The following is a 22,808-nucleotide window of genomic DNA, read 5'->3' as shown; positions in this document are numbered from 1 at the left end:
CCGCTTGGGTGGGAATAGACTTTCTTATGTCTTCTGGAAGTGACTTGCTTGCATCAGAACCTTTTCCAGTATACAAATAGGTATTACAAATGTAATGAGTCCTAGAATCTGCTAAGCATTGCATTTTGAGGCCATATTTGGCGGGTTTGCTAGGCATATACATTTTAAATTTGCATCTACCTCTAAATGCAATAAGCATTTCATCAACTGTCGCATTGGCGCCAATACTATAGCACTTTTGAGAATTTTCATTGAATAAATCCAAGACTTCAGAAATAGCGCATCCTGGATCTACAATTTTGCGTGCTTCTCGGTTCTCAAAATCATCAAATCGTAATGCGACCAGTAATGCACAGAATCTTTTGATTGACATAGAGGCTCTAAAGATTTCACGCCCAGTTCCATCTGTAGCAAATAGTGAAAGTATACTTTCGCGATTAGACTTGAACACTGCACTATAGAAAAGAAGGGAAAAAAGGGCCTTCAGCTCAATAATATTGCATTCTCTAAAATTGTACTCCCCAACATGTATTGATCTTATTTTTTCAAGTTTTTTGTTAGTCCATTTTAGAACAATATCCATCATACGTAGATCAAAAATGTGTTGAAAAGACTCCAATGGGCTAAATGGATTTTCTTGAGCAACGGCGGGTTTATTACAAGGAAGACGAATTATATTATGCGCTAAAGTTCTAATATTTCGTGTTGGAGGTTTGGAAGACCACTTGAACCTGTTCTTACCATAATAATAAGTATTCGATGGTGTTTCGATGATTGAAGTATCGGGCTCCTCTAATTCTGGATCTGAATCATTGGACATTTCTGATTCTGTTTGATGTTCACTTTCAGTATAATCACCATCATCAACATCTGATAGCAGCTCTTCTAGTACATGTTCTTGTGGCTGAGTACCAGCATCATCCTCATTTTCGTCCAAAGCTTCCAACTCCCTTAGCCAGGTACTAACGACGGTTTCGTAATTATCATCTAATGGATTCACCCTACTTGGGCCAGGTAAATTTGCCATTTTTTGCCTAAAAACAAAATATTTATGTAAATATAATCGTACCGTAACAATACACTATGAGTCCCACGGACTCACCTCCGGATGGTACGTACCGTAAATAATTTTTCGAAGGAGCATCCGTCCAGCGGTCGATTCGGGATCTGACTGCAGGAAGGTTCTGTAACGCACGGCGGATTTGGCGCAAAACAGTGGGGGTCACGAGCGATTAAAATTTCAGTATGAGTCCCCGGGACTCAGGTGTCTAAGTAAGGGTTAACTGGAAGAGGATTGCTGTATTGTTTAAAATCTCTTAGTTAATAAGCCTTTAATGGAAAAATGGTTATTGTGGGTTATCCCTAAACGATAGACATACCATCGCGAACTTTTTTGTAGACCTTTTTGAAGTGTACAATACTGTATTACATCTTATATCTCGGAGAGTTCAGTCAGCGTTTGCAAAGTACACACATTAGAAACCTCTAAAATCATCACTGTTTTTCTACTATATTATGCATGTTATATACATATAAACTTTTCTCTTAAATCACTCATCACTTTTTTTAAACTCGCATCAAAATCCGTTGCGTAGTTTTGAGAATTTAAGCATACATAGTGACAGACAGCGGAAAGCGACTTTGTTTTATACTATGTAGTGATTTTTATAGCTTTGTTGATTCGATTACAAAAACAATTTTAAGCAATTAACTTATTAAATTATTAGAAAATGAACATCAAGAATTGTGCCATTTTTGACGTGAGTGATAAATTTATTGATTTAAAGGTTCATTTTAATTCAGTAAGCTAGGTACGCTGTCTGCTCAAAAAAATTAATTGAATTTTCATTTTTACCAATGAAATAATTATTTTTTCATCAATTTCTATTTTGTCCCCTTCAAAGTAGTCCTCCTCAGATATAATACACTTGTGCTAGCGTTTTCTCTAAACTTCGAAGAAGGTCTGACATGCACTTTTTGGTATTTCCGTGAGCTCTCTCAGCGATTAAGTTTTTATCTTCTCAATCGTCACAAAGCGCCGCCTTTTCATGGGTCTCTTCAATCTTTTGAACAGAAAAAAACGCAGGGGCCAAATCGGGTGAATACAGTGACTGAGACTTAATTACGCTGTTTTTTTTGGCCAAAAAATTACGAACAAGCAATGACGATTGATCTGGTGCATTATTTGTCATGAAGAAGCCATGAATTTCTTTCACAATGCCGGACATTTTCTTCATATTGCAGCGCATAACTTCAAGATAATACTACTTATTGACCGTACGACCATGGGGCAAGAACTCCTGGTGTACTAGTTCACGGTAATCGAAGACAACAGTGAGCAAATCTTGACATTTGATCGAACATGGCATGTTCGGCCAATATGTGAATTAGAAACAAATCCCTTTAAAAATTAAAACCCAACATTTGAAACATCAATTTGAATACTTTTCGAAGTGAATTTGAAAAACTCATGAAATAAACTCAACTTTATTTTGTTCAAACTTGCATTTGCTGTAATAACCTAAATTGAGGAACGTTCCCCATACTGCGGTTAGTTTCGATTGATGGTGAACATAGAAAACACACAGCACAAAATCGCAATCACAGTCTTGAAAAATAGATTTGTATAAGATTTAAGTATGTGATTTTTTTTAGTCATCATTGTTCCCAACGAAGTATTATGCATTTGTCTATTGACTATTCCTGATTCGTTCTTTGATCCTCTCTTCACTCTTGCTACCTATTCTCACTACTTCCCATGCGATCTCCGCGTTCCTCATACCTTTTGTGAGCTTTTTTATCACCGAAATTGTTGTTCTCATGGCCGCGCTTCCAGATTAAGCAGGTCCGCGCTCCTCTCCCATTCCTCTCCTCTATCATCCTCTGTATTCGCGCTACCCTCTTATTCCTCGTTCTTCCTACTTTCATGCGTTCCACAGCTATGGCAGAATCGCTTACCACAGTTACACTCTCATTCATATCCCACATACCTATCACTTTCCTGATCGCTACCAATTCTGCCTCGTTCACACTGCTCTGTCCGGGGATTCTTTCGTTCCCCTGTACCCATTCATTTTCCTCCCGTTCGTATGCCCAGCCTATGCCCATTCGTTCGTTTTCCAGTTTCGCCCCAGCATCCACATACACCTTTGTCACTCTCTCGTCCTACCTTTCCTCCAGCAACATTTCTTGCATCCATGGGAGTGTTCTACCTCTACCTCTTAGGTATCCACACAACCTTTGCTCTTTTCCATACTCCCGGAATGTACCCTCTATCCAGACAGGCGTTGAATATTTTTACCAGGCGGTCACCTTACGACCGAGAAGGATGGCTGCTTTTCAGCCCATTCTCCTGTTGCTCCTTCCCTAATCCAGCATCTGGCTGATGTGTCGTTTGAGGGGTCGTTCTTAGGGAAATCTAAAGCAAATGGAACTTCAAACGTTCAAGCCAGTCTCTATATACCTACACAGTAGGTTTAATGGACTGACGCCTATCAGAAAACAACTACTCCCCTGGCTAATACCACGAAGGGCGTTGGATTATATCAGACAGGCGTCAGTGCAAGAATCTTCACAGAAAATGTCCTGCATATGCAATTGGCAATACGACTGAAAGAGTCGACCTTCAATTATGGAACGGGCACACTTGCAGACCGGTTTCGGGCTTATTAGCCACTCATCAGTGCAAGATAGTGACCATCATCGACCTAAAGTCAATGATATTCCACAATTGAAAATCGGAATTCTTTCAGAGTATTTCATTCCTCTCCCGAAGTTGGAGCGAACATCAAAAATGTCACTCCATCTAGTGGACGAGGTACTAACCAACTGCACATCCGTAATTTGCCCGATTCCTCTAAATAAGGAATAAAAACTTTCTTATTAGTCAATGGGCTATGCTTGAAGACTGGCAGTAAACAAATCTAAAGCAAATGGAACTTCAAACGTTCAAGCCAGTCTCTATATACCTACACAGTAGGTTTAATGGCTAATACCACAAAGGGCGTTGGATTATATCAGACAGGCGTCAGTGCAGGAATCTTCACAGAAAATGTCCTGCATATGCAATTGGCAATACAACTGAAAGAGTCGACCTTCAATTATAGAACGGGCACACTTGCAGACCGGTTTCGGGCTTATTAGCCACTCATCAGTGCAAGATAGTGACCATCATTGACCTAAAGTCACCGGTTTCGGGCTTATTAGCCACTCATCAGTGCAAGATAGTGACCATCATCGACCTAAAGTCACTATCTTGCACTGATGAGTGGCTAATAAGCCCGAAACCGGTCTGCAAGTGTGCCCGTTCCATAATTGAAGGTCGACTCTTTCAGTTGTATTGCCAATTGCATATGCAGGACATTTTCTGTGAAGATTCCTGCACTGACGCCTGTCTGATATAATCCAACGCCCTTCGTGGTATTAGCCAGGGGAGTAAGTTGTTTTCTGATAGGCGTCAGTCCATTAAACCTACTGTGTAGGTATATAGAGACTGGCTTGAACGTTTGAAGTTCCATTTGCTTTAGATTTGTTTACTGCCAGTCTTCAAGCATAGCCCATTGACTAATAAGAAAGTTCTTAGGGAAGTACTTGTTCAGTAGATACCTACTGGTTTCTTCCTTCCCTTCGGTGTAAGTTCTATCCCCTTTTGAAAATCCATGGGACCGCGTCTACCGGCTCCTCAACGATGATAGAGCTGGAGACGTGCCCTCGAATGTCGCAAAATATTATGGACAGACAAAAAGATCTATTGAAATAAGATATAAGAAACACTTAGCACACTAAAATATGGAAAACCTGAAAAATCAGCAGTCGCCCATCATACTTTGCAACAAAACCATCCCATAGACTTCATTTCATTAATATTAGTTAGACAAGTTAACAACAACAGGCATCTAGATGCCTATGAGAGTGTAGAAATAAGTAAACATAATAATAAATTATGAATAACGATGGTTAACCAATACCTAATAGTATACTATATATCTTGTTAAAATAATATTTTATTTATTAGATTTACCTACCTATTACATAAGGATACATTGTAAAATTAATTCAATACTAGTAGATAAGGCAATTTGTGAAATTAATTTTATATAGCTTATAAAATTTCAATTATTAGATTCACCTGACTATCACACAAGGATACATTGTAAAATGTATTTAGGACTAGTAGCTAAGGCAATATGTGAAATTAATTTTATATAGCTTATAATATTTCAATTATTAGATTCACCTTAATATTATTTGAAGACACATCGTAAAATTTATTTAGGACTAGTAGATAAGGCAACATGTGAAATTAATTTTATATAGCATATAATATTTCAATTATTAGATTCACCTTAATATTATTTGAAGACACATCGTAAAATTTATTTAGGACTAGTAGATAAGGCAATATGTGAAATTAATTTTATATAGCTTATAATATTTCAATCACTAGATTCACCTTAGTATTACATAAGGACACATTTTAAAGTTTATTTAGGACTAGCAGATAAGGCAATAGTGAAATTAATTTTATGTAGCTTATAATAATTCAATTATTAGATCCACCTTACTATTACATAAGGACACATTGTGAAATTTATTTAGGGCTGGTAGATAAGGCAATAGATGAAATTGATTTTATGTAGCTTATAATATATCAATTATTAGATTTACCTGACTATTACGTAAGGACACATTGTAAAATTAATTTGAGACAACAAATAATTAAGTAGATAAGGCAAATTGTATAATGAATTTAAGACACTCGAGACGCAGGTACCTAGAACAGGTATCTATGGTATAAATAAGGATAGTTTGTAAGTATGATTATAGTAAAACCAATAATGATTGAGAGTAAAGCGCGTTGTCATATCTAAATTTACGTTACCAGTTTATAGCAGAATCAAAATATAGTAAGCAGTAGAGTTGTAGGTTGTGGCAAATTATAGATAATACACAATACTAGTACAATCAAAAGGTATTATTTATGACAAAAATCAGTAATGAGCTTGTAATGAGTAATACTTATACATTTCCTGATTACTGATCAGTTAAAATTCATTATTTTCTGTATAGTATTAGATATTTTTTACAACTAGTGGCAACGCTGTACGCAACGATATTTCTGTCTTTATCACTTTACCGTAACTTCCATCTCATCGTTGCAGTCCTCACTAATGTACTTGCAGCCATGAGCGTATCATTGGTTTGTGAATTATACAGCGTGAATTGTACGTTTTACAGTTAAGTTAGTCAGCAATCGACGTGTTGTGATAACAATTGGTGAAAATAATAGTGCTAATGAGTGTTTAAGCGTTACATAATTATATTTCTACACCGTTCTCAAACTACTCAAAAAATGGGGTACATGGTCGGGCCTTCCACGTCGAAAAAAGTAAAACGGTCGGAGTCTTGGTCAGTAAGAGAAAAACAAATTGTACTGCGAGTATTTCACTGTCTTGAAAGAGATCATCAGCCACCAAAAGATGACTTTGTGCATATGTGCTGTAATTCTACGTGTGTACCTCCGAATAACCAACAGGGCATTTCTACATCATTAAGTTCCACAATTACAAAAGATAAATCAGTTGATATGTGCTCTGATTATACCGGTGTACCAAAATCATCGATTTACAAAATACTAAGAGAAGCAGAAATTCATGGGGACGTACAAACGCCAAAAACTAGTAGCGGACGAAAAAAAATCACAGTTGATGAAGAAGCCAAAACCAGTATACGCAGAACTATTCACAGTTTCTCTTTCAGAAATGAGCTGCTCACACTACAAACAGTTCTGGAGGCACTTAGCGATCATGAATTGGTCCCAAAAATGGGTAAAGAAACTTTTAGGAAACTTGTACACGAAATGAAATTTACGCACGGAAAAGTTGACAGCAAAAGCATTCTCATTGAACGTCAAGAAATAATAGCATGGAGAAGAAACTATCTAAGAAAAATTGACGAATTTCGGAAGCTCAAAAAAAATGATATGTGGCACGAGAAAACAGAACATTTAAATTAGTGGACGTGCAACATCACCTACAAGAAGCTATTCGAACTGTTTCTGCAGAAGACTGGAAGAAATGCATGCAGCATGTTTTAAAAGAGGAGCAAAAAATGTGGGACGTAGACAACCGTATTGAACACAATATTGAACCAATCATAATTCACTTTGATGATAGCGGTAGCAACAGTGACGAATCTGAGGTTGAAGATTAGACGAAAATTTGTACATTTATATTATATTCTATTATCAAAAATTTTTAATTTGTATTTTCTAGAGTACCCCTGACGATGAGTTTAAGTTACTCGAAAGCTTGAGAATAGTTATAAAGAGTTCACTTATCAATTGCTGCAACCCAATAGTGAAAAAAAGTTTTATATATATATATATATATATATATATATATATATATATATATATATATATATATATACATATATATATATATATATATATATATATATATATATATATAAACAGCTTGGAGACAACTATAGTAAATTTCGACCTGACCATTACACATAATCATAATAAATTTGCGTTCAATGTACTTTACAGACATTTCAACCCCAAATGATCGTTCCATCTGACAGATATAAATTAGCAGCCGTATATATACGGAATAATGTTGGGGATGCAGTCAAAATTGCTGGGCTGTTTTTTAAAGAATACTCTTTCTTATATGGTCGAGCTTTCGATAATGTTTATTCCCTTTATCAAGACATTAACTTGAGGTTATAGTAAAAAGTCGAAAATTTCACTGAGAAACACAAACTAATTCCTTTTCATTATGTAGAAAAGTGTCACACATTGAATTTTTATGGTTTAAAAAATATACATAAAACTTATTCAGAAGTAACATTTAGAGGATTTGAAATTTTAAATTTTATATTAACGGCCATGCATGGCACTTACTAGTGGCGTGGTAGCAACTAGAAAGATCTACTTTTATATATATTTTTTAAACCATAAAAATTTAATGTGTGACACTTTTCTACATAATGAAAATGACTAAGTTTGTGTTTCTCAGTGAAATTTTCGACTTTTTACTATAACCTCAAGTTAATGTCTTGATAAAGGGAATAAACATTCTCGAAAGCTCGACCATATAACAAAGAGTATTCTTTAAACAACAGCCCAGCAATTTTGACTGCATCCCCAACATTATTCCGTATTTCTCCTTAACTAGTCAGTCAAGACTACCCATCGCTATATATATATATATATATATATATATATATATATACCTACTATACCTACTATACCTACCTACTATAATTACCACGATTATTACTCCGTTTTCATAAGGCCCACCTAATGACTACAACGATTAGGTAAATTACGATATTGCAAAGTTTTAATGAAATAAATAAAAAATGTGTATGAATATTTTAACTAATTGTACTAAGAATTTTTCTTCCATTCTTAACCCTCTCAAAAATTAATAAGCACGCCCCCGATTTGCTGTCAACTGGGCTTACTTCTACTCTCAATCATCATTGGTTTTAGTATAGTTTGTTATTCTGCTTGAAGATGATCACTTGTGATCAAAACACGTGTCGAGGTGTTAAAATAACGGTTTGGTGTTAGGAAAAAACTCCAGTAATATTCACTACCACACCAAAGGTTCCAAATAGTGCTTTACAAGAAATGTACGTACCCAATCTTCACTCTGGTAATTCTTGAGATTTTGGAAATAGCACGTTAAAAACTAAGACCTCATTAATCGCTAACTCGTACAAGTTTGTACTTTTGACGTGGTCTTTCGTAGAGGGCGACACCTGGTTAACGGAAAGTCAGATTGTTTCTCCAACAGCATTTACGAGTATTCTATTTTAGTTAACACCTGCACATTAAGGGACTCTGCCTGTTCACTTCAAACTTCAATCTTGAGAAAAATTCCATTATATTATATAAAAATCATTCGATATTCAGTTAGTAAATCTTGATTATTCACTTTCGTCAGCTAAAATACCATTTTATGTCCAAGTTTATTTTTCATGTATTTTTCCAAAAGCTCACTTCCGGTTCTCCAAATATTCCACTAATAGTTCGAGCTCCGGTAGATCCTTACATCTGTGCTCTTTTCGATCATTCCATTTTTGCCAACTTTCTACAACAAACACAAGCTGGTACACGCGATTGATATCAACTACTAAACGGCTCTGCTACATCACGCGGGACCAAACAAATATCAAACTAATTTTTGATACGAGGGAAGACGAATGATTTTCTTTTAGATTGGGAGAATATATCATCTAATTTCTTAAAACATCTAAACTTCGTTGACAACAATACATTATAATGTTTTTTAAGTATCTTTGTCCTATTAAATCGTATATAACATTTTGATACAATTTTGAAAAAGTAAAATCCTAAAAGGTGGCCCTAGACGGTCAATCATTTTGATCAAAAGCTTGAGTCAAGCCATTGACTCAAGCGTGATTGACCATGTAGGAACCTGTTTGACGCTTGAAGCGAGGCTTGATGGTGTTGTTTGAATGACTCAAGCGGTTGAAAGGGGGAGTTGATCGTCTAGGGCAGATTTCGTCAAGCATTGCGTCAGTCACTAGGTAGAAACCATGGCATCCGCTACGGAAAGTGAGCTTCCCGAAAACTCTGAGCGGGAATTCATTAACCTGTTGATTGAATTATATCGCGATTGTCCGGAATTATGGAAAGTGAAAAGCAAGGACTATTACAACAGAAACAAGACAACTGCATCATTACCATGTACCACTCCTTAGACCACCGTCGTTTCTTTTTCTGTTGGTTTTTTCCGCAACCAATGTGAGGGAGAGGAAGGCCAAATCCGCGTTCGAAACCATTGCTCACCGAAATGAACCACCAGCGAACGAACAACAAGTGTGTACTGGTCCCATTTCTGGTGAGAAAGTTTTGATCAAAAGATTGAAGCGCGCGTCAATCGATTCACTTAATCGTTTGATCAAACAGATTGATCGTATAGGGCCACCTTTAATATTACATTTAATATTTACAGATGAGTTATTATTCAAAGTCGCGAAATTAGTTGCTCTATTTAAAACTCAAGAATCGCTAGACAGATTTGTCTAGGAACAAAAGTAGGAGAATAACTATTGCAAAATACGAAAAAAAAAAACAAATTGACAGCCTTCAAAGTTATCAGTTGTCATGTCCGGATTATGATATTAATTATTCTACAGGCAGGAATAATCGTTATTTTAATAGAAGCAAAATCAGCAATATAAATCATAATATAATCGAACGAGGAAGTGGAACATTGTGAATCAATCAACTGCAGATGAACAAAAAATCGCACGAGAGGAGCCAGTGCAAATATTTTCAACGGAAAAAATATCATATATTCATAATCAAATTCAATACAAGAGCTCAAAATAAAAAAATCTTAAAAGTACCTATCAAAAAGCTTTCCTATTAGAAATATTGTTCTACTCATATATTTCATTTTTTATGTCAATGTAATGAACGGTTTATTAAAAAAAAAGAAGTTCTATGTTAATGAATTTTCTTGAAAGAGAACCTAAAAAATTATTAATCAATCTTAAACAACTACATCCACACTCGATCTGATTACTGTGTCAAGGAGAGATATTGTTTCGAATGAAATTCGAATAAATCATATCCCAACTTCACGACGCTGCGGAATATTGCAGATACATATATCTATCGTAAGACAACTATTCTTTGGCTAATTACTCGAGAAATTAGATAGTATCTGTTTATTGTTGATATGTTAATAGTTTACTATAATAGTTCAAGAGATGGAGCTGAAAACTTTTCATTTGCAATAAATCGTCTACACATTATTACTACCAGCTGGCAATGCTGTCATTACACTGATGAGGAGTAATAATTCGAAACCTGTCTGAAGGTAATCATTTGATAAATTTCAGCGAGTATCTGATGTTATATGACAAGAAGCACCTGTGAGGATTTCCGTCGTGGAAAAACTTGTTCCAGCATTTGGCTGATGTAATCCAATATCCGTCATGATATCAACTTAGTGAGAATAAGTTGTTTTCCGAAAAGCATTAGACAAATTTGAGAGTGTATAAAAGTAATATATTTCAAATTCCATTTAAAATATTTATTTTCTCAACGTATTTATCTCTCTTCTTCTAAACGTTTCTATTGGTTTTATTCAATGAATAAAAGTATTCTTTCCTGCTGGGCCTTCAGTCTCAAGTTGAAGTTGCATTTTAGCGGATTGAATTTTATGAATTAAATCGGTGATAACAGACGGTCTTGGTTCAATATTTCTTGAATTCATAAGGAGAAACTGAAATTGGTTTGATCACCGGTGATCTCTCGCTTGATTTCGGCGGGTTGCTGCTGAACAACTAGAAGCTTCTGAAAAGAATTCCCTACTCCTCATAACAACTCTATGTATTGTTTTCAAACGTGGATATTTGTTGTATACCATTTAGAATAAGTTCAAAATCAGAAATGTCTTCGCAGAGCTGAAATTTATGTGAACCGCATTAGATTGTATCATTCTTTTTGATATTGGATAATTATTATGCTTGTTTAAGAATGCGTTTCAGTTTTCAGTTATTGGATATTGAATACAATTGATCCTAGATAGTTACAACAGAGACCACTTGAATCATTTGTGAAAATAATTTCAAAAACAATTTTTTTATTTGCATTTGCAAAGGCTATGGCTTGATTTATTAGTTTTCTACTTTTTCCTCTGAACTGAATGACAGAATCAGCTATTCATTCATTGATTGATGAGTTTTCTGTAATCATAATCCAACCTCAATAAAATAAAAAGTGTTTTGATGTTAAGTGAAACTTCATGTAATGGTTTAACGATGTAAACATTTTAGTTTCGAAGAAATAAATGTCATGTTTAATGAAGAGAAGAGGCAACTAGCCTGTTATAAATCTCTCATCACATTGTACTCTATTTTAATATCGATTTGTTCACTGTTGGCCTATGTTTTTATCTCTGTAGAGTTTGAATTGTGGGCGAATGCCTTAATTCATGATGATTATATTGGTATGAAAAAACATTCACATCTACTCTCCCTGTATTTTTTGAGAGTATAAAAGTTCAAAGCTATAAAAGTTCAAAGCTAAAGATACATTTTCATTACCCGAAACATATTCATATTGTTCATTCTCCCTCGTAACACTAGACCAAGGAAGTAAATAATAAGTTCTGTGTTATCCAGAGCCGCGGTGCGGTCCCATGACAGGAGCGGGGGGAGAACCGTTGCCTATGCAGTCTTCCATTTCCCCCGCAATGACAGAGTCCGACTTACCACAACCTCTGGTGGTCAGAAGTCCATCCGTGTCTATGATGAAGTGGCCCAGTCAGCCATCACCGACGAAAGCGACCCCCTCAAGACAGGTGAGTTTATATTATATTTATTTCATAATACTCGTAAAAATGTAGTCTTTTACAAAAATCCATTTAGTCGAATCAACCGTAAAAATTTTTCTGAAGAAAAAACAAATGAGAATATGCTAAATATCCTTTTTGAGGGTTCGAACAGGGACAGCGAACCTATTAGGAAGGTGTTGGGCGACCGCCAAGAGTGCCAAATTTATCAGCTGCGCTGATTACCAGCGCAGGTGATCAGACCAACTCATGTTGGGAAAATAAGTCAGAATGGAAGGTTTCTGCCACACCTATAAATTAAGAGAGTTCCAGAAATTCAGTCTAGGTCCAAAATCCAGACATCACCAGAAGATGGCAGATGAGACTTTGCCGAAGCGTCGTAAAATTGATCCTTGGGGCGATCAAAAACACAGAACACAGAATGAAACTCGGAATAACACAACCCCTCATCCTCAGATAGTGACAGACTTTAAGGGTTTTGTGACTTAACGTTGGGGTCTCCCAAGCGTCGACTGTGGGTCTAGACTGTCCACAGGCTCTGTCCCTGGATGAGTGAAGGGGCGGCCGTTAGTGTGACCGGTAGTGTGACTTGCAGAAGCGAGGTGTGCAATATTGTGGGATGTACAGCGTGAATCATTCCGTTTGTTGAGGCAGTTGGGACGTTTTCCAATTTAAATAGCTTCGCGGATTAACCTGACCTGGAGAGTTTTCTCGGTGGCGATGGTATTGGTGTTTTCAAAGCTCATTGTCTGACCTGTTTCACGATTATGTTTGAAGAGAAATGAGGATGGATCTGATTAACGGACAGCAGGCTTAGTTATAGGGCTCTGTTGAAGACTCTTCTATTGGTCTGACCAATATTGGATGTTCTGAAGCAGGTGGAAGTTAGTATTTCATATATGACTTGTGCCTTATTGGGTATCGTGTCCTTAGGTGTTCATAGAATAGAGGAAATTTGATGGTTAGCTGTGCATACTGTTTTTAAATCGTGCTCTTCAGAATAAGAAAGGAAAACTTCTGGGTGGTTCGTGTGTTCATCGGGCGATTTGGGATGTTACAAGTTTTCAGAAGTTTTCCGTTTTTGTATGAAGATGGAGGAGTAGAAAGCAGAAACCTATTTTAATGAAATGTATAAGTTGGTATTGTGTCAAGGTTTTATGTGATTGTAATGGAATAAACACTGCTGAAATATGGTAATGGATAAAAACTTTGATAGATAAAATATAATGCATTCTTTTGATATTTCATATACTTCATGCTATTTTCATCTCAGTTTTCACTTATTGTTTCACAGTTTCTGAATAGGTTCTTTTCAGTTTTTTTTATTTGAATTTTTTATCAAATTATCATTCCTTTGGACCAGGGTAAATCTGCTCCATGGTATTTGAGTATGTAGTAAATGACTTTATTCATTATATAAGATTCATGTTTTCTCGAAAACAAACATATCAATGAATATTACGATTCTCCATTTGACTATCCAATCAATAACAATATGAAATTCATGACCAGAACATAATAGTCAAAGAATGTCACCACACCAGAATGGCGAGAAAACCGCTCTCAGATTAATGATCATGATGTTTTTATCGCAGACCATTAATGAGTGATTGAGTAATCGTTTATGAAAGATCTGAAAATCGATACTATCCAGTTATTGAAAATATAGATAATAATATTTTATCTATCAAAGGACAAACTACCAAAAAAGAAGATTCTAAAATAATCATCTCATTCAAATTTGTGACTACGACTAACAACCACAAAGAGCTATACAAAAAGCTTAAAAGCGATTAAAAGCAGAATAAGAAGTCTTGCCTTTTAACGTACTACTCGGGTAGGACATACATATAGTGAACGTTGATTGTCTCGCTTTATCTATATTATAAATTACATCCCGATAACTTTGAAACCGAAAAAAGATTGAGATCGTTTTAATACAGAATTAATTGTCGAGTAATGAAGGTGTAGCTACAATAGTTTCCCGAGATATTACCCTTGTTATATAACAAGAATTTTATGATTTGAAAGCCGAATATTTCCGAAACGGTAACTTCTACAAAAAAGTAAGACAAGTAAGACAAAGTAAGACGAAAGTAAAAACAAGTATCGGCTAATTCCATCATATATTTCTTGTGTTTTGTTTTTATCGCTATTTTTCCGCAGAAGCCAAATTTTCGTTTTATATGTAGGTACGTACCTTTCAAAAAATATAAGATTTTGTCACATTCAATGAAGGTCGTTTTTTTACTAAGACAGTAACAAACTTTTACATCTGATATCACAAAAGATTGTCTTGGCATGAGCATTGTAAGTGACTAAACCACATAACGAATGAATATATTTCAGAGATTTTTGCTGCATTTTAGTAGTTTTGCTCTTCCTTGCCTTTATGACTAACAATTTCTATAGATGGAACTTCAACTCTTTTGTTGACTGACTTATAAACGTTATATAACTTTTGAATTAATCATCTGTTGGACATAAATTTATGAATAGTAAATGAAAAAGCAGAAAATTCTGCCATAACAGATTTGTTTGTTAGATTCTTGTTGAAAATCCAAACCGCCAAATTTCACTATCGATGAAATAGTTCCCTTTTTATCTATCAGATTGTATTGATTAGATATCCACTGTGGCGCATTAGAATTTGTCCCCATCAGGTATACTGTTTCATACATAAACGTAGTTGCTGTAATAGTACGGGAGCTAGCAACGTTTGGAAAACAAGAATTTTAGAACAGTTGGTTTTTTGATATGCTAGCTTTCTTGCTCTTTCGGTTACAGTCCGGGCTACCTGGCTGGCGGTAGTGATTGCGTTTATTAATGCGCATCTTACCTGCACAGGTAAAAATCCCCAACTTTAAAAGAATTTTTCAACGAGTAATTTTTAATTTTTTGCTTTTAGATAGATCCACCAGACATCAATTTTTTATTGCCAGGCATTTTTATTGTTGTTAATTATGTGCCATACGCGATTTTTTTAAATAAAAAATTCAAAGTAAGTATTTTTAAATGTCTGTAATTTTTATATTATGTTCTTTAAACATAAAATGATCTAAACTCAATTTGCCAGACGTTACTTCGATTGTTAAGTATAAAGTATGAATAAAAAAAGAATGAAAAGTATAATGCTTGTGGTTAGAGAGAGAGAGAGAGACAGTTTAAAGTGCAATAGAGATAGAAAGTGACGGCAGCGTATCAACTAGTGTATAACAGAAAATTTTAAGAATGAGACAGGAAATAATTGCAAAAATACATTACTTACACTTGTTCTTGTAAATACAAATATATAATGCAAAGTTTCAGATTTTTTTTAAAATTAAAATATCTTCAGTCTATAATAGTGTCACAAAAAAGGAGGCATCTTCATAATCATCATCATCTTCCCTCTCACTGTCAGAATCATTTATATCATCGTCTTGGGAATTGTCATTGTCTTCCAATATTCCATCATCTTTAACAAAAAAATTAAAATTCTTTCAATTGTTTTTGTTCGTTATATAATAATTCAGTTTCTATTGATTAATGTTCCCATATGTCTCCCATAAACTAGACAAAATCATATTCATCATCAGTTGTTGTGTGATGAATTAAACTCGAAGCACTAACCTCACTTACGATTTCACTGTTTATGTTTCCCGCAATAGTTTCACTAACATTTGCTGGTGTATTTAATGGCAAAGTATGTGAAGTAGATTTACTGATACTATCTATTTTAGTCGATGGATCACGGTATTTTGCCATTAAAGCTGTAAAACTTCTAGTAGGCAACTCGATGTCACTGCACTTTAATTTATATTTTAAACGTATATTCAAAACTTCCTGGCATTTCTTCAGTTGATCAACCACGAAAAGTATGATTTTATCTTTATGCCCTTTACAGAAAACACATTTCATTTTATCACTGGCCATTATAACAAAATTAATAAATAAAACATCACAAATAACGAAAACACAAAACAAACATGTGACTTTAGACTGACGCCATGTTGTCCATTTGTCGATGCGCTGCCGTCGCTTTCTATCTGTCTTGCACTTTAAACTGTCTCTGTCTAACCACAAGCATTATACCGCAATACTTTTCATTATTTTTTTATTTATATTTGATACTTAACAATCGCATTAACCTCTGGCAAATTAATTTTAGATTATTTTATGTTTAAAGAACATAATATAAAAATTACAGACATTCAAAAATACCTTGAATTTTTTATTAAAAAAAATAAAAAATCGCGTATCGCACAAAATTAACAACAATAAACATGCCTGGCAATCAAAAATTGACGTCTGGTGGATCTATCTAAAGGCAAAAAATAAAAAATTACACTTTATAAAATTCTTTTAAAGTTAAGGATTTTTACCTGTGCAGGTAAGATGCGCATTAATGAATGCAACCACTACCGCCAGCCAGGTAGCCCGGACTCTAACCGAAAAAGCAAGAAAGACAGCATAGCAAAAAACCAACTGTTCTGAAATTCTTTATCGAAAACGTTGCTAGCTCCTATACTATAATCTGTGACTATAATACTAAATCGCACTGTGATCAATTGTCAGTCTCGAAGTAAAAGCGACGCTCCAGTAGATGAGTATGTAAGTGCTCGGGAGATTACACTGTGGCTACAAGCTCAATGTACCTTGGTCTGAGGATAACAGAGATACAACTTTGTACTGAGATACATAGAACATTGTTCGGCATTAGACCCTTCTGTATGCCAGGTGTTTCTGCCGTACATGTTCTTGAGATGACATTCTCCATTCTTTGCAGTTTATGATCTTAATCGCGAGCATGTGCTTCTGTCATGTAATCCGAGAACATGTTTGATGTTTGCTCCTCCACATATTCCGATATTTTTGTCCAATTAGTTGTAACTTGGTAGATTTTCCAGTGTGAATTGGTCCAATTTTGCGTCCCCTACTATGAAAAGATGTACAGTTATAGAGTGTCTCCAATGCAGTTGTTAGTGTAGTTTTCGTTACTCTCATTATTCCCAAACATGCAAGCCTTCGTAACCTGCTTAGTTTGTTAATAACAGTCCTTTGCTTCATCCCCCGCCAACAGACCGAGAAGGCTTATGCTACCATGTATTCGATTACCATGATGTGAAGCCAGAACATCATGGCTGGTTTCAGCTCCCATGTCTTTTTGTAAGAACATCCGAGCAGCATCAACCGCCTATTTAACTCTTACCCGCCTTTTTACTCTGACTTATTCGCCCTACCGAAATGGTGTCTCTCTTCACCTCGAAGTTCTATAGGTCCCAATCCATCTGCCTTTCTTAGGTGTTTCATCAAGTGGTAATGTCCAGGTTCTGTTGTATGGGTCCATCACGATACTATTATATTTCCCCCAAATGAGGATGTCTGAAGCTTCTGCATAACCTATTACTTTGTGTCCATTATGGTCCTGAAGAGGTAGTAACTCGTTCAGTACGAAATTTATAACCTCCCCCTGAGGAAAACCCTTCGCCATCCGTGTCATTCCAGTTTCTATTTCTCGTACGACCCTTCATAAAACCGTGTTTGTTGATTCACCTACTCTGTCTTTGATGCAAGTGATACGAAACTCGTGAGTCTCAAGGTCTCCATCGAGTTCTGTCTGATTTTTCCAGTTTTCGGAACGAAGATGTCCCTAATCAGTATCCAGAGCTAAATTCACTTGGACTACACAGAACAGTTAGTTTGACATAGTCAATTCTCCAAGGACATTTGTCCGTTTCATCAACTTTTAATGACCGAAAAATAATCATTATGTAGTAAACGAACATCAACAGAGAACATTACCGCGACTGAAATGTTGGATGAATTACTGATGATTTATCATAGGAAGAAAGCAAGTGAACTCACATAATTCAGGAACATTTTGACTGAGGGACTATTGAATATCACCCAATTGCTCTTTACTTGAAATTCACCAACAAACCAAGAGTCATTAGATTTTCTAATAAAATTACACTTAATTAAATGTTTCAAAACATGATGTTTTCTTGATTTATTTTCAAATATTAAACAAGATACAATACAATCAAGGCCAGTGAATATCGACCTGTAAATACATTACCAATTATAGAAAAAACTCTTGAACCAGAAATTATAATGAACACTCAATCAGGATTTCCTAAAAAATATTCTTTTAAATCTGCATTATAACTCACTTTATCTAAATTTAAAAAAAAAATTGATAACAATAAATTTGTAGTAGCTGTTTTCCTTGATCTGAGAAGGCTTTTGAAACAATTGACCGTAATATTCTTCTGATGAAATTAGGAGGTTATGGCATTGATGTTGATGTTTATCAATGGTTAACTGACTATCCCATAGAAAGCAAAAAGTCAGAGTTCAAGATAATATCTCACAGGAATTGGATATACATATAGGTGTGCCGCAGGGTAGCGTTTTAGGACCTCTGCCTTTTATCTTATAATTAAATGACATACATTTGTTTGTAAAAGTTTATTTTGTAAATTTATTTGCACTGTTGACATGCTAGGATATAAGCATAGATAAAGCTATTGATAAAATGAATACCGCATTGAAGGATGTTAATGAATACCTCATGACAAATAAATCGAAACTAAATGAAATGAAAACTGAAGAAATGATTATAACAACAAAATATAAGTGGAAAAACCTTGATTCAAATGAAATAAATCTACCAATCGATAATGAAAACATTGAAATTGGGTCACGTTACAAATATCTTATATGTGCAAAATATCCAAAAATAGCCACTCAGTCTAAAATTAATGTATATAATGCGATTATCCAACCCAATTTGCATTACTCTGCTTCTATTATTTTTATGTTTAATCTAAATCAAACATCTCAATTAAAAAAAACTTCAAAATCGCGGTATGCACATTGTTCTAAAAGTGAATAGATTCACTGAAATCGGAATCACGTTACAACCTTTGCGGTGGCTACCAGTTTTTTCACGGTTGTATTACTTAACTATGACATTTATATATGAAACTGATGAAATTCAATACAATCCTTGAACCCCTATTTTTTCCCCTTGGGGATGGAAATTCCTGATTCCCTTTCTTGATGCTTATTCACGGGATACAAAGAATGTACCTGCATATTTGGTTGGTCGGTCGGTAGCCGGTCGGTTCGACGTGAGTGCTTCGTACACTCACTCAAATCGACCGCCGTGTTGGTCGGTGGTTTAAGCCCTAGGCTGAACGACCGATTTTACCTTGCTGTCGTCCAACCCGTGTTAGGAATCACACGTTAAAAGGTAAGACCTCGTTATGTCCTTAGCTCGCACAGGTTTCGATTTCTGAGGGTTTCTTTACTAGGAACGTTTAAGGAACGTGAAAGAAATGAGATGCGGTTGAGGTGATATTAACGGAAAAACAGATTTTAAACAGATATTTCATGATTCTAGGTTCAATAGCTTCGGCTGTACGTTAATATAAGCTAGTAGTTTATATTTTTACTTTAGAAATACAGTGACTGAAAAAATATTCCAACTGCACTAAGTAATGAAAGGCTTCGAGAGTCGAATTATGTTACCTGTTAAGAAATTCGCAAAACTAACACAACTGTCAACGACGTCAGCCCTTACGCGTTCCAGTCGCGTTCCCGGCGATGGCACTCTATTGCTTAGATCGCCACTCTACCCCCGAGCATAGTCCGCCGCCGTCTTATAGTAGACGCGACGTGTGATGGCTCACTGCGTTGCATCATGTCAAACTTATCGTGATAACTTTTGAACGATTTGTCCAAATTACTCAGTTGAATACTTAGAAGGACAATTGTATCAATTTTTATAAGAACTTGACTGTAAAAAAATATCCAATTGTATGTATGGCTCAGTATTTTGCATATAGTGGCTACATAAGAAGTAGATATATACTATCGCGGACTTTAATTTAGAACTATTTAAGATAAACAACCTTACAGTGCAATAATAAATGTAGTCCAGCTTTAAGTATATGAGATATAATAGATATAATAATACTTGCTAAGATAATATTAATAATTATAGTATTTGTATGTTGTTTTCTTCTGTTTATCATGGTTTTGGATGTGTCGTAATTTTCAAACTAGAAATTTTTAAATTTGAATATTGAACTATATCCACTTCTTCATTTTTTATAATTATTTACAATTTCTATAATGTTAGTAATATGTTATATATAATATGGTATATTAGGGTTACTTAATTCAATAAATATATTCTTCTTCAAGATTGTCTGGGAGAAAAAGCTTGATTTTCACTTCTTTATCATCATACAAAAAATTGTGGAAATCTTTCAAATGAAGGAAGCACCTGAGAATAAAACTGTTCTGTGTTGCTGTGACCACATGGAACCAATAGAATCTATGATTTGGGAAGAAAAGGTTTAGGATTTCTACTTCTACTCTATCTTTATACAAAAAATTGGGAATTTTTCAAAGGAAGGAAAAAAGCAATTAATTTCAACGAAGATATGTAGATCATGCATAGAAGCATGATCTACATATCTTCCATATGAAAACTGAATTACATGAAAAGAAAATACTCATCAGGTTCGTTTTGGATAATATTTCAAGGTGAAGCATTCATTTCATTCGTAACACTATGAATTTATGCTAGGGATGAGACAACTTTACTCATATCACGATCACAGTACATGAAGAAATTCGTACGCTTATTTGATTCAATACCAGTCATAGAAATCTTGTTTAAATTAAAATGATCATATTTTAAGGAGACATTAGTTTTTGGAAAATGTGAAAAACTTACAAAGGAAATACAGAAGAATAGTCTAGATCATGTAGAAAAGTTAGGAGATGGAGAAGCGAGTACCTAAACTATTTTACCAAATCTAGTCTCTCCTTAAAAATACACCCTTTTCAATTTCTATATTTGAAGGTGCAGGTAGCTTTTGTAAAAACCTCCCAACAAATGGCCTTCAATTACAGTGCTGTCTACTGCTACAGGGATAGCTTTCTGTAAAGTTAATCATTCACAGAATAAAGTTGAATATGTACAGTAGTTTTTCCATTAATTCCATTCTATTAAAAGAAATAATTTTTAAATGAGTACAAGTTACTGACTAGATATATTCTTTAAATTTGAGCAAAAGTGTGGAAGGTTGAAAATCAGAAAACAAGATATACGTACATTCTTTGAAACAGATGTTTCAAAGAATGTTGAAGCGTTTCATTGAAATTTTCTCTTCGAAAATCTTTAAATCCACGTTAAATCGTCAAAAATATCATTCAGGGATTTGTTTTGTAGTAAAACATCATTTTGAAAAAAAAAGGGAAAAAGGAAAAGGGGTTTGCAGTAGTTGAAAAACATTAGTTCTTCATCCATTTTCGAAACACTTTTTGGAACTAAATTCGAAAAAGAAGTTTCTTTCGAGTAACCCTTATAGAAAACTTCAAATATAATTATTATAATTAAGTGTTCCTATGATATTTATAGAAAAATCAACTGGACCTCTATTTCTCAAAACTCTGGATATAAACTTATTGTTTCGCTTCAAAATTTAATGAGGAATTATGAAAGAGTTCAACATACTCAGTGAACATTTTTTCAGGTCAGTTTCAATTATGGAAACGAAAGAAACGATGCCGATACTGCAAGACCTCTAACAGGTTTGGACCAGGACTGCTTCATCATTCCAAATAATTGTTTGGATAGATTTTACCCAGACGGAGTTCCAATGCCAGTAGGTATAAACATTCAAACTGATCTACCACTACGTGGTAGTAGATCATCATGAAAAATGAGAATGAACACCGGCGAATAGACCAGATCAATTTGGTCATTTACTAGGTTACATCCGCAATGCTTATGTTTATGAATTTCCAAGGATTCCAAATAATTGAGTTTCCAACCCTTCCTGCATAGTGCAAAGTTTCCGTACCGTTTAGATTAGGGGAAATAAAACTTTCTGTTTCTTTATGTTTTTTACCACTTCCAGAAATTAGTCTTTATTAAATAATGAAATTTGGAACAATCATGAAATACAAATCAATTCAAAGAACTAAGATTATTAAAAAAAATCACAAAGATGCTGCTTCGTTCCCTCCTGTTCATAAAAGAGGACATATGCCTCATCGCTCACAAGTGATTTTGGCGAAATTGGGAACACGTGTGAATCGTTGTATTCATGCCACGTGCCACTATATGGGTGTCTCCAATATGCTTTGCAATGTCCGTTGTAAGTAGTTCCACTGTGATTTAAAAGTGCATATAGATTATAACGACAAGGAGCCACATTGTCTGCTGCATAACTGCTGATATCTAATCTATCTGAAGAAAAGTCAATGGAAACATTCAATTTGCCTCTGAATCTTTCCGTTAGAGAGAATCTTTTCAAATGAATTACTAAAATACGGGGAAATTTATAGATTGATAATGATTTTGTACATTTTCTCTTTTGCTTGCACCTCGAACACATCTCCATTCAGAGTTTCCTCTCTTGTGAAAGAATCCAAGCAATGTGACAAACTCAA

General features: G+C 34.9%; 2 protein-coding genes across 10 annotated transcripts in view; both read left to right on the top strand.

Annotated features, from left to right (window-relative positions):
* LOC111510906 (organic cation transporter protein) overlaps nt 1-22,808 on the top strand; it is a 205,714-nt gene that overhangs the window by 17,485 nt on the left and 165,421 nt on the right. The gene's annotated exons all lie outside the window — the stretch shown is intronic.
* The window catches only part of LOC111514913 (uncharacterized), a 99,732-nt gene that overhangs the window by 59,896 nt on the left and 17,028 nt on the right, over nt 1-22,808 (top strand). For all 9 annotated transcript variants that reach the window (XM_074177169.1, XM_074177168.1, XM_074177167.1 and 6 more), the window contains 2 exons: nt 12,181-12,359; nt 21,887-22,018. In XM_074177169.1, coding sequence (XP_074033270.1) covers nt 12,181-12,359; nt 21,887-22,018 — 311 coding nt within the window. The remainder of the gene's footprint in view (nt 1-12,180; nt 12,360-21,886; nt 22,019-22,808) is intronic.

Source organism: Leptinotarsa decemlineata, unplaced genomic scaffold (genome assembly GCF_025532065.1).
Source record: "Leptinotarsa decemlineata unplaced genomic scaffold, Ldec_3_MD MMD2_tig00002159_RagTag_RagTag, whole genome shotgun sequence".
Classification (NCBI taxonomy): domain Eukaryota; kingdom Metazoa; phylum Arthropoda; class Insecta; order Coleoptera; family Chrysomelidae; genus Leptinotarsa; species Leptinotarsa decemlineata.
This window is presented reverse-complemented; position numbering and strand designations above follow the sequence as displayed.